Source organism: Clupea harengus, chromosome 12 (assembly GCF_900700415.2).
Source record: "Clupea harengus chromosome 12, Ch_v2.0.2, whole genome shotgun sequence".
NCBI classification, from domain to species: Eukaryota; Metazoa; Chordata; class Actinopteri; order Clupeiformes; family Clupeidae; genus Clupea; species Clupea harengus.
In genome coordinates, this window is record NC_045163.1 from 28,093,073 (window position 1) to 28,105,572 (window position 12,500).

At 47.0% G+C, this 12,500-nt stretch overlaps 2 protein-coding genes across 2 annotated transcripts in view; both read left to right on the forward strand.

Annotated features, from left to right (window-relative positions):
• plpp5 (phospholipid phosphatase 5) overlaps positions 1-7,186 on the forward strand; it is a 17,948-nt gene extending 10,762 nt beyond the window's left edge. Inside the window, exons 7-8 of the mRNA XM_031578033.2 lie at positions 1,174-1,344; positions 6,966-7,186. Coding sequence (XP_031433893.1) covers positions 1,174-1,344; positions 6,966-7,141 — 347 coding nt within the window. The 3' untranslated portion in view covers positions 7,142-7,186. The remainder of the gene's footprint in view (positions 1-1,173; positions 1,345-6,965) is intronic.
• A 3,850-nt stretch (positions 7,187-11,036) lies between these two features.
• The window catches only part of ddhd2 (DDHD domain containing 2), a 13,659-nt gene continuing 12,195 nt past the window's right edge, over positions 11,037-12,500 (forward strand). The window contains exons 1-2 of the mRNA XM_042709463.1: positions 11,037-11,163; positions 11,776-11,987. Coding sequence (XP_042565397.1) covers positions 11,037-11,163; positions 11,776-11,987 — 339 coding nt within the window. The remainder of the gene's footprint in view (positions 11,164-11,775; positions 11,988-12,500) is intronic.

The following is a 12,500-nucleotide window of genomic DNA, read 5'->3' on the forward strand; positions in this document are numbered from 1 at the left end:
AGTTATGCATCGGTGAGACACTTGTGTGGCATCAGAGGCCTGTCACAGCTCTGCCTCAGTGCCGTGATGAGACACCCTGAAATAGATTTCTCCGTCCGCCCGCCCGCCTGCCCGCCCGCCCGTCCCCCCGTCCGCCCGCCCGCCTCAGCACACAGTCAGAGTTTGTCCTGGTGGGGATCTGAGTTGTTTGTTTGTTGTGGCTGTATGTGATGTTTTGCACAGCATGTGGTGGCTCATAGTTTCAGACTTCAGTGAGAAACACATCCTTTGATCAGACAGCGGGAGGAAAAGTGGTGCTGTTGTTAAAGGTGCAATATCTAGACTTATATCTTCACTTTTCCTTCACAATGATATTGCTTTGTTTGGTCTGTATGTTCACCTTTGACCGAAAACTGCAGCTTTAATAGACGTGTCTAACACAAAAACAACATACTGCAGCTTTAATAGACGTGTCTAACACAAAAACAACATACTGCAGCTTTAATAGACGTGTCTAACACAAAAACAACATACTGCAGCTTTAATAGACGTGTCTAACACATAAACCATATATTGCAGCTTTAATACAGGTGTCTAACACATAAACCATATATTGCAGCTTTAATAGACGTGTCTAACACATAAACCATATATTGCAGCTTTAATAGACGTGTCTAACACATAAACCATATATTGCAGCTTTAATAGACGTGTCTAACACATAAACCATATATTGCAGCTTTAATAGACGTGTCTAACACATAAACCATATATTGCAGCTTTAATAGACGTGTCTAACAGAGCAGCGTGCGATCGCAGGTTTATAACAACGTAGCCCTACGAAACATGTAGTCAAAAGTTTGTTTAAGCATGCTAGATCACAAGCTTGCAACAAATCAGAAACGCATCAAAGTACGCTACAAAGAGTTACACTCTCTGATGAACGCTGTGGGTTGAACCCCTGGTGGGAGGCATCTGTAGACGCTCAATATGTCTCATCTTTCTCATCTGACGTTCAATATGTCTCATCTGTAGATGCCTGTGGTGTAGAAGTGTGTCTTAACTCCTCTAAAACTCCTCCGACATCTGACGCTCAATATGTCTCATCTGACACTCAATATGTCTCATCTGTCTCATCCAACACTCAATATTTCTCATCCAACGCTCAATATGTCTCATCTGTCTCTGTTCCAGTTGCCTTCGCAGGGCTGGGCTTCACGGCTCTGTACCTCGGGGGGAAGCTGCACTGCTTCAGCCCAGCAGGTAGGGGGCGCTCCTGGAGGCTGTGTGTCTTCCTCACGCCTCTACTCTTCGCCGTCCTCATCGCCGTGTCCAGGACCTGCGACTACAAACACCACTGGCAAGGTAAGCTGGGAGGGAGAGAGTGTGTTTCGTGACTCTTGTATGATTGATGAAGAGGGCATGTGAGAAGATGGGAGAATCTGGACAGACAGACAGACAGACAGACAGACACACAGTTAGGCAGACAGACAGACACGCAGTTAGGCAGACAGACAGACAGACAGACAGACAGACAGACAGACAGACAGGCAGGCACCTACAGACATTTGATTTGCATGTTCATATTCTTGCTGTGTTAATTATAGGTGGAAAATTGCATGTCATACAAACTAAACCAGAACAAACAACCAATACAGACAAGCAGCACTGGGGTAAACCCTTATTGTTATTATTATTGTTATTATTATTATTATTATTATTATTATTATTATTAAGACATGAGGGGATGTGTGCGTGTGTATGTGTGTGTGTGTGAGTTTGCGTGCGTGCGTGCGTGCGTGTGTGTGTGTGTGTATGGCATGAGTCTGTGTGTGTATGTGCGTGAGTGTTTGTGTGTGTGTGTGTGTGTGTGCGTGAGTTTGCGTGCGTATGTGCGTGCATGCGCGCGTGTGTGTGTGTGTGTGTGTATGTGCGTGAGTGTGTGTGTGTGTGTGCGTGAGTTTGTGTGCGTATGTGCGTGCATGCTCGCGCGTGTGTGTGTGTGTGTGTGTGTGTGTGTGTGTGTGTGTGTGTGTGTGTGTGTGTGTGTGTGTGTGTGTGTGTGTGCATGCTCGCGTGTGTGTGTGTGTGCGTGAGTGTGTGTGTGTGTGTGTGTGTATGTGCGTGAGTGTGTGTGTGTATGTGCGTGAGTGTTTGTGTGTGTGTGTGTGTGTGTGTGCGTGAGTTTGCGTGCGTATGTGCGTGCATGCGCGCGTGTGTGTGTGTGTGTGTGTATGTGCGTGAGTGTGTGTGTGTGTGTGCGTGAGTTTGTGTGCGTATGTGCGTGCATGCTCGCGTGTGTGTGTGTGTGTGTGTGTGTGAGTGTGTGTGTGTGTGTGTGTGTGTGTGTGTGTGTGTGTGTGTGTGTGTGTGTGCATGCTCGCGTGTGTGTGTGTGTGCGTGAGTGTGTGTGTGTGTGTGTGTGTATGTGCGTGAGTGTGTGTGTGTGTGTGTGTGAGTGTGTGTGTGTGTGTGTGTGTGTGTGTGTGTGTGTGTGTGTGTGTGTGTGCGTGAGTGTGTGTGTGTGTGTGTGTGTGTGTGTGTGTGTGTGTGTGTATGTGCGTGAGTGTGTGTGTGTGTGTGTGTGTGTGTATGTGCGTGAGTGTTTGTGTGTGTGTGTGTGTGTGTGTGTGTGTGTGTGTGTGTGTGTGCGTGAGTTTGCGTGCGTGCGTGTGTGTATGGCGTGAGTCTGTGTGTGTATTTGCGTAAGTGTGTGTGTGTGTGTGTGTGTGTATGTGCGTGAGTGTGTGTGTGTGTGTGTGTGTGTGTGTGTGTGTGTGTGTGTGTTAGGTGGGCGGCATAGTGAGAAACTGCTCTTGTGTCTGCTAAATGCTGTCCTTTGTCCATACCCCTATATTGTCCACACCCCCTTGGCCTTTTTAGCCTTGACAGACATTGTGTAATTGGAATGCTATTATGCCAAAGCAAACGATAAAAAGTGATTGACAGGAATTGAGGAGAGAGAGGAGAATAGAACAAGTGACCAAAGATGGCTGCTGACCGTGAAATGACACGGCTTCCTGGCGCTCCGTGGGTCTCGTGTTGGGAGCCTCCTGCAGTGAAGAGCCAGCAGGTGGCGCTGATTAATAATAAAAATAATAATAATAATAATAACATTTTATTTATATAGCACCTTTCATGCAAAAGAATGCAGCTCAAAGTGCTTTACAGCAAATACATAATATGCACAAAGAAATGACATGCACATAAAATTAAGACTGCGGCTCTCACACACTGCCTCAGAGGCTGCTAACCTGTGTACTCCAGCGCTGTGATTGGATAGAGGCTGCTCTCCAGCGCTGTGATTGGTTAGAGGCTGCTCTCCAGCGCTGTGATTGGTTAGAGGCTGCTCTCCTGCGCTGTGATTGGATAGAGACCTGCTCTCTGCTGTGTACTCCAGCGCTGTGATTGGATAGAGGCTGCTCTCTCCTGCGCTGTGATTGGATAGAGAGCGGATCTCTCCTGTGTACTCCTGCGCTGTGATTGGATAGAGGCTGCTCTCTCCTGCGATGTGATTGGATAGAGGCTGCTCTCTCCTGCGCTGTGATTGGATAGAGGCTGCTCTCTCCTGTGCTCTCCAGCGCTGTGATTGGATAGAGGCTGCTCTCTCCTGTGTTGTGATTGGATAGAGAGCTGCTCTCTCCTGTGCTCTCCTGCGCTGTGATTGGATAGAGGCTGCTCTCCTGCGCTGTGATTGGATAGAGGCTGCTCTCTCCTGTGTACTCCAGCGCTGTGATTGGATAGAGAGCTGCTCTCTCCTGTGTACTCCAGCGCTGTGATTGGATAGAGGCTGCTAACCTGTGCTGTGATTGGATAGAGGCTGCTCTCTCCTGTGTACTCCAGCACTGTGATTGGATAGAGGCTGCTCTCTCCTGTGTACTCCAGCGCTGTGATTGGATAGAGGCTGCTCTCCTGCGCTGTGATTGGATAGAGGCTGCTCTCTCCTGTGTACTCCAGCGCTGTGATTGGATAGAGAGCTGTAGCATCTAATATGAGACTTATCAGGAACAGCCAATGAGTGTAAACAGCATGACGTCATAAGGTCAAAGTTCATGCCCTCACATTATGAAGAGATGACGTCATGCCCTCACATTATGAAGAGATGACATCATGCACTCACATTATGAAGAGATGACGTCATGCACTCACATTATGAAGAGATGACGTCATGCACTCACATTATGAAGAGATGACGTCATGCACTCACATTATGAAGAGATGACGTCATGCACTCACATTATGAAGAGATGACGTCATGCACTCACATTATGAAGAGATGACGTCATGCACTCACATTATGAAGAGATGGCGTCATGCACTCACATTATGAAGAGATGACGTCATGCACTCACATTATGAAGAGATGACGTCATGCACTCACATTATGAAGAGATGACGTCATGCACTCACATTATGAAGAGATGACGTCATGCACTCACATTATGAAGAGATGGCGTCATGCACTCACATTATGAAGAGATGACGTCATGCACTCACATTATGAAGAGATGACGTCATGCACTCACATTATGAAGAGAGGAAGCTACATGTGTTCAGCCATATTGGCCACGTTGCAGCCAGAGTCTGAGCAGTAAGTGCATTCTGCAGCCAGAGCGTGCGTGGTAAACAGAACATCGTCCAGAACCAACCATATTTGGTGAAATCTCCGCCAGTTTTAGTCCCTTCAGTGGCTTCACTTGATTGGATAGAGAGCTGTAGCATCTAATATGAGACTTATCAGGAACAGCCAATGAGTGTAAACAGCATGACGTCATAAGGTCAAAGTTCATGCCCTCACATTATGAAGAGATGACGTCATGCCCTCACATTATGAAGAGATGACATCATGCACTCACATTATGAAGAGATGACGTCATGCACTCACATTATGAAGAGATGACGTCATGCACTCACATTATGAAGAGATGACGTCATGCACTCACATTATGAAGAGATGACGTCATGCACTCACATTATGAAGAGATGACGTCATGCACTCACATTATGAAGAGATGACGTCATGCACTCACATTATGAAGAGATGGCGTCATGCACTCACATTATGAAGAGATGACGTCATGCACTCACATTATGAAGAGATGACGTCATGCACTCACATTATGAAGAGATGACGTCATGCACTCACATTATGAAGAGATGACGTCATGCACTCACATTATGAAGAGATGGCGTCATGCACTCACATTATGAAGAGATGACGTCATGCACTCACATTATGAAGAGATGACGTCATGCACTCACATTATGAAGAGAGGAAGCTACATGTGTTCAGCCATATTGGCCACGTTGCAGCCAGAGTCTGAGCAGTAAGTGCATTCTGCAGCCAGAGCGTGCGTGGTAAACAGAACATCGTCCAGAACCAACCATATTTGGTGAAATCTCCGCCAGTTTTAGTCCCTTCAGTGGCTTCACTTTTAACACGAGCATATGCTTTGTGCTTTTAACACAAGCATACGTGTCCTGCTTGTTTCAGCTACTGGGTACCACACACTGTATGACTCCCCTTAGAAGACAGAAGGAAAGACTACAGTGATGCAGACCACTCTACAATGGTAACTGCTGTAAGAAAATTACAGCATATCCTGTGAGTGAACATGAGATTCATGATCAAGCAACTGCTGTTCAAAATGGTAATCTTATCATGGTGACAAATAAAAGGACCACCTGGGGTCAGGAAGCAAAATAAGGTGTGAGGTCAAAGGTCATGCACTCACATTATGAAGAGATGACATCATGCACTCACATTATGAAGAGATGGAGCTACATGTGTTCAGCCATATTGGCCACGTTGCAGCCAGAGTCTGAGCGGTAAGTGCATTCTGCAGCCAGTGACTGCAATTAATCATAGTATGTGAAAGGGGTAGGCCATGGAGAACCATCTCAGACAGCGGGTCAGAGAAACCCGATTATCATACAGAACAACAAAAGGTTGCAAGACCGGTTTGCATTACAAGCCTAGCTCATTTACATTAGAAGCCTAGGAGGTGCCTTAAACACTATATATGGTCAGAGTTGGAGATGCTTGTGGTTTAGATCTGTGCCGCTGAATTTGAGTATGTTCCACGTGCTTGGTTACTGCACTTTACTGGAATAAAGACAGATTGCTGCGTCAAACACAAAGAAACGTCCTTTTTCTTACACTGCTCTCCATATAAACCTCACAGTGATAAGATGGCAATACTGCTCTCTCCTATAAAGCTCCCAGTGATAAGATGACAATACTGCTCTCTCCGTATAAACCTCACAGTGATGAGATGACAATACTGCTCTCTCCGTATAAAGCTCCCAGTGATGAGATGGCAAGCTATTGTGTCCACACATGAATGCAAACTGCCCACTGGTACACAGTGAAGCATTGAGATGGCTCAGTGTGTTAGGCATCTCAATAGACTTCTGTTACAAACAGAATATCAGCAGAAGCGTGTACTCTATCAACTCTATCAACCCACTGTAGCACATATAGCATATATATATTTGTCCCTGCACTTCTTGCACTCTCCACTTCTTCTTTGCACTATTGTTGTGTAACATTTCACAGCTACTGTATATAAGCCATTCCGCCTTGTATATATATATCTTAAACTTCTTAGACCGTTGCACTGTTGCACTGTTTGTTTTGTATTGTGTTGTAATGTATATTTTCGTGTAAGCACATTGAGAGCCACTTTACCAAGTCAAATTCCTTCTTTGTGCAAACTTACTTGGCCAATAAAACCTGATTCTGATTCTGATTCTGAACAGGGCTTACTAGTGCTGTGTATCTGCCATGTTGATGCACACCTCTGTTTAGCCCTAATGGTGCCCACACACTGTAGAACCGCCTAGAACCGCTCTCCTGTTGAGTTCCATCAAATAGATCTTTACCTGATGTTTATATGAATGTTATTGCCATGGCAACATAAATGGAACTGTATGAGTAATTCCCCCCTTCCTTTTTGTTCTCTGTTGTGACCTCTGACCTTTAGACGTGCTGGTGGGTTCTCTTCTGGGCATGGTGTTCTCGTACCTGTGCTACCGGCAGCACTACCCGCCGCTCAGCGACCCCGACTGCCACCGGCCCCTCAGGCTCCGAGAAGCGCCCGGGGCCACGGGAGGGGCGCAGGAGAGCAAGCAGAGATCCGGATACCTCCTGCCCCTCTAGGGGCCTCTCTCACTCCCTCTCTCACTCCCTCTCTCCCTCTCTCACTCCCTCTCTCACTCCGTCTCTCTCTCTCTCTCCCTCTCTCACTTCATCTCACCCTACCTCCTGCCCCTCTAGGGGCCTCTCTCACTCCCTCTATCCCTCCCTCCCTCTATCCCTCCCTCCCTCTCTCACTTCATCTCACCCTACCTCCTGCCCCTCTAGGGGCCTCTCTCACTCCCTCTCTCTCTCCCTCACTCCCTCCCTCCCTCTCTCACTCCCTCTCTCACTCCCTCTATCCCTCCCTCCCTCTCTCACTCCCTCTCTCACTCCCTCTATCCCTCCCTCCCTCTCTCACTCCCTCTCTCACTCCCTCTATCCCTCCCTCCCTCTCTCACTCCGTCTCTCACTTCATCTCACCCTACCTCCTGCCCCTCTAGGGGCCTCTCTCACTCCCTCTCTCACTCCCTCTCTCACTCCATCTCACCCTACCTCCATCTGTCACTCTCATCCTCTCTTTCTTCATCTCTCTTCTCCCTTTTTCTCTCTCGTTCTCATCCTCTCGTCCCCATCTCTCTTTCCTTGCTGTATCTGCCTCTCTCTCTCTCTCTCTCTCTCTCTCTCTCTCTCTCCATCTTGCCTTCCTTCTTTCCGTCCTCCTCTTTTTTCCACGCCCATTCCAGGAAAGACGTAGTTCCCCACCCTGTCCCACAGCACAGAAAGCCCAAACTGTCCCCCGCTCTCTCTCTCTCTCTCACTCATGCCTTCTCAGGGGTGCAAGCGTGTGGACGACACACAGCAAGGGGTTTGCCAGCAGTTCAGAGGAAGTTGTTTTAGTCACATAGCAGACTTGGTGACCCCTTAATGCAGTATGTTTCAGCGTACCTGTTGGTGACCCCTTAAAGCAGTATGTTTCAGCGTACCTGTTGGTGACCCCTTAATGCAGTATGTTTCAGCGTACCTGTTGATGACCCCTTAATGCAGTATGTCTCAGCGTACCTGTTGCTGAGGATAAGTTACACATATGCTAATCAGCTACACATGTTTAGCTGACGTTTGTGATATTTAGCAGAAGTGTATGACGAGCTGCTGAGTATTTGGACACACTACTAGGCGTCAGCGTTTTTCAGTTGTCTGAGAGGGAGGGAGGGAGGGAGAGGGAGAGAAAGAGAGAGAGAGGGAGGGAGGGAGAGAGAGAGAGAGGGAGGGAGAGAGAGAGGGAGAGAGAGAGGGACAGTGTTCAGTTGACTGAGAGTGAGAGGGGGGAGGGAGAGAGGGGGGGTAGAGAGAAAAAGAGAGGGAGAGAGAGAGAGAGAGAGAGGGAGGGAGAGAGAGAGGGAGGGAGAGAGGGACAGTGTTCAGTTGACGTAGAGTGAGAGGGGGGAGGGAGAGAGGGGGGGATAGAGAGAGAGGGAGAGAGAGAGAGAGAGATAGATCTTTGCTGTGTGTGCCCCCCGGAGCAGACTTCAGGAGCACTGGTTCAGTAGCACATTCCTACAGTGGGGCAGAACGTTGTGTGGGCACGTTACCTGCCCTCGGACCCACCTGAACAGCCACACCATGCCACCACCCCTCACCCAACTCTGCCACCCTGTCCCACCCCAGTTTCCTTCCCTTAGTTCTGTAGATGCTGCCTGTTGTTATACAGTATCACCCATAGGGGGCGCTGCCACCAGTCACTGGGTTGCCTCGTCTGGGCTTCCATAAGCCACTTGTGTTAAATATTGTGTTAAACATTCAGGAACTTTATTGTAACTGACGGTGGGGATTCAGCAGGCTACCACTTGATAGGGTTGTGTAATGCCTTGCACACTTTTCGGGGGGGGGGTTTAAGTAGTGAGATGACCGTATTCAAGCTAACAGATTCCGTGTAAACACATGTTGGGAGTTTGTGTCAGACTATCAACAGTCGTGATTAAGTGACTGTTTATTTATGAATTTTCGACATGCGATTCAGGCCACTTGCCAACAGAGTTTGTAACTTGTCAAATGTGTGTTGACTCCGACGTGTTACCTTTTTTAAAGAACTTTGCTATGTTTGTTTAGGGAAGAACTTTGACCATGCTATCTGCGGGTGTATGTATGTATATCACCCATAGTCCATATGTACTGTGCGCCGCATCTCACAGGGAACACCGTGTTCCTTTGGACATGACACATTGACTGTGAAGGGCGGCATACTGTTGCCATGGAGTTTGAAAGGCTTGGTCAAGACTTTTGCGCTTAACTTAACTGAATGATTGAAGTAAATACACACCTGTTATAAATAAAAACATTCAAGTATTCAAAATGCTTTGTGTCATTCTGTATTTTGTACTGAGCACACTGTACTATAACGCCACCCCTTAAATCGTTCGATGTCGAACATGAAGTCTTACCGACGAATGAAGACTATAGTTTAAAGATATACTGTGAAGGTGGTTTCGGTTTTTTTTTTATCCGTAAAAACTCGGCATCCTACACACGTGGATCAGCGTAAGTCACGCTATTATCATCACTGCTATAATGTCGTTCGTAGCCTTTTTTTAGCAGCAGCATATGGTACCGTAGCCTACAGGGTCATTGACGCGCTGTCAGCTAACTTGCTTCACTGTGACATAGACATGAACTTTATTCGCGTCTTTGTCGTGTCAGAAGTAACGATAAGCGGGAAAAATCCCTTTTTCTGAGGTAACCTCCTGAAGATAAGGAAAATCACACTACTGAGGGCGGGGATTGGGGAAGGGTCGAACTGACCTTTAAACAACACACAAATCTAGAGGGGTATTTCTTCTGGATGCTTCCAAACTAGTTAGAATAGCTCACTGTTTTGATGTATGCAGTGATGAAGGAGGATTTGTGATAGTTTGACATCTGGCGTTGTTTTGTGTTAATCGTCGTTATTCAGAAAGATTATTGATCATAATGCTTTTCTATTCTCTGTGAGATTATATTCAACCTGAGCGACACACGGTTAGTAATTTATTGTTTTGGTGAAACACTCAAATCCTGAGTATTATTTTATGATTCCTTTTGACTTGTTTCCTGAAATCAGAGATATCCTTCCTGACCGTAAAGTTTTCCTCTCAGCGCGTTTCAGCACTAAAGCGTGTCCGTGTGTTTTCGGTCCTCTGCCCACTGATGCTGAAGTGACATCTTAAACAAGATTACTGGTTGGCCTAACCATTAAGATCCTATTGTTCATTAGGCTAGGATATAATTTAGTCAACTACCAGTTGTTCTTCTGGTAATAAGAAACTGATTATCCAGAGCTGGAAAAGAGACGTCTTGCAAGACTGCTATGCATTAAGCAACAGAATCTATAGACTCAAGTTGAGAATCAGGCTTAAGTAGGCTTTTACAGTAGGGGTTTTGGATATTCCTCTGAAAACCCTAAGTCCGGTGTGTGTGTGTGTGTGTGTGTGGGGGGGGGGTTGATTGGTATCATTGTGTATTGATTGGGATGTATTGATTAGTTTATTGATAAAGACATGTCTGTGCTGGTATTGATAACTTGGTGAATGCGTTAGTCTTGATTCAGTCAGAGGGGAATGAAAGAGAAAGAACATGTTGTTTGTTGGTCATGTCTAAAAGCTGTCCCAGGCAGCAGTTTACTCTGAGACCGACGGCGGTCCTGATCAGATGAGGATTCAGTAGGTCTACACCAGACCAGGGGAGATCCATTACGGAAGGTTCTTCTATTCCAGACCTGTTTGTCACGACAAGAAACCCTCTTATTATGACAACCCTGCTCCTCAGATTTATATTTCTTTTCTTTTTTTTTGGCATCGATGTGGTACAATTGAGACAGAATTATTACTTAAAGAGTAATTAGAGTAAGTTCTTTTACTTAAGGAATTCATATGATGTGTTTTTCCTTATAGTGTCCAATATCACTGTAGGTAGTCGACCTTAGATTGGTGAAGGCCCGTCTGCCATGGCTAGTAAGGGCAGCCTGAGCGAGCCGGTGCGCCCCCACTGGTTCTACTGCCCGCCTGCGGGCGAGAAGAGCCCCTGGCTCCCCCTCAGCTACGAGGACTCCCACAAGCTGGAGGAGGCGTACGGTGAGCAAACCACTCGTTCACGCGCTGTCATGGCTGTTTCCTGGAAGTGTGTTGTGTGGGTGACTGTGATTGGTGTGGTGTGGTGTGGTGTGGTGTGGTGTGTTGTGTTGTGTTGTGTTGTGTTGTGTTGTGGTGTGTTGTGGTGTGATTTGTGTTGTGTTGTGTTGTGTTGTGTTGTGATGTGTGTTGTGTTGTGTTGTGTGACTGTGATTGGTTTGGTGTGTTGTGTTGTGTTGTGGTGTGTTGTGTTGTGTTGTGTTGTGTTGTGTTGTGTAGTGTTGTGTGATTGGTGTGTTGTGTTGTGTGGTGTTGTGTGGTGTGGTGTGGTGTGGTGTGGTGTGGTGTGGTGTGGTGTGTTGTGTTGTGTTGTGTTGTGTGATTGGTGTTGTGTTGTGTTGTGTTGTGTTGTGTTGTGTTGTGTGTGTGTGTGTGGGTGTGATTGGTGTGTTGTGTTGTGTTGTGGTGTTGTGGTGTTGGTGTGTTGTGTTGTGTAGTGTTGTGTGGGTGATTGTTGTGTTGTGTTGTGTGTTGTGTTGTGTAGTGTTGTGTGGGTGATTGTGTTGTGTTGTGTTGTGTTGTGTTGTGATTGGTGTGTTGTGTTGTGTTGTGTAGCGTGGAGTCAGGAGCTCGGGCAGGAGCAGGAGAAGGACGTGGTCGTGCCCGTCGAGGGGAGTCGCTACGACGTGCGTCTGAAGGAGAGGAGCCGCCACGCCGTGTACTGGAGCGAGCCGCCCTCCGAGGTGCGCCGCGGCCTGTGGTTCTACAAGGGGAGCAAGGAGAGCGGATACACCCCCTACCCCGAGGACGCCAGCCACATCCTGGAGGTGAGGGAGCTGATTGGAGGAGGAGACCTCTAGACTCTCTAGGTTGCTATTGGTTGATTGACGTGCCAGACCTCTAGACTCTCTAGGTTGCTATTGGTTGATTGACGTGCCAGACCTCTAGACTCTCTAGGTTGCTATTGGTTGATTGACGTGCCAGACCTCTAGACTCTCTAGGTTGCTATTGGTTGATTGACGTGCCAGACCTCTGGACTCAGATTGCTATTGGTTGATTGACGTGCCAATCAGCCCGCCCGACCTCTGCTGCAGTGAACGAACTGGACACCAGGGTCTTGGGCCTGTGAGAGGCCGTATGGAGAACCCTGAAGTGGAAATATAATGAGTACTGATTTATTATGAGCCAGCTAAGGGCTGTGCTGCTGTAGAATGACCACTTTAAAGAAAACTTATGCTGCTGTACGTGTATGTGCTGTAGTCTGTATGTTTATATCTATATCTATATGTATATCTATATGTAGGACATGTCTTGTCTTATCTGTTGTTGTGCGTGTGCAC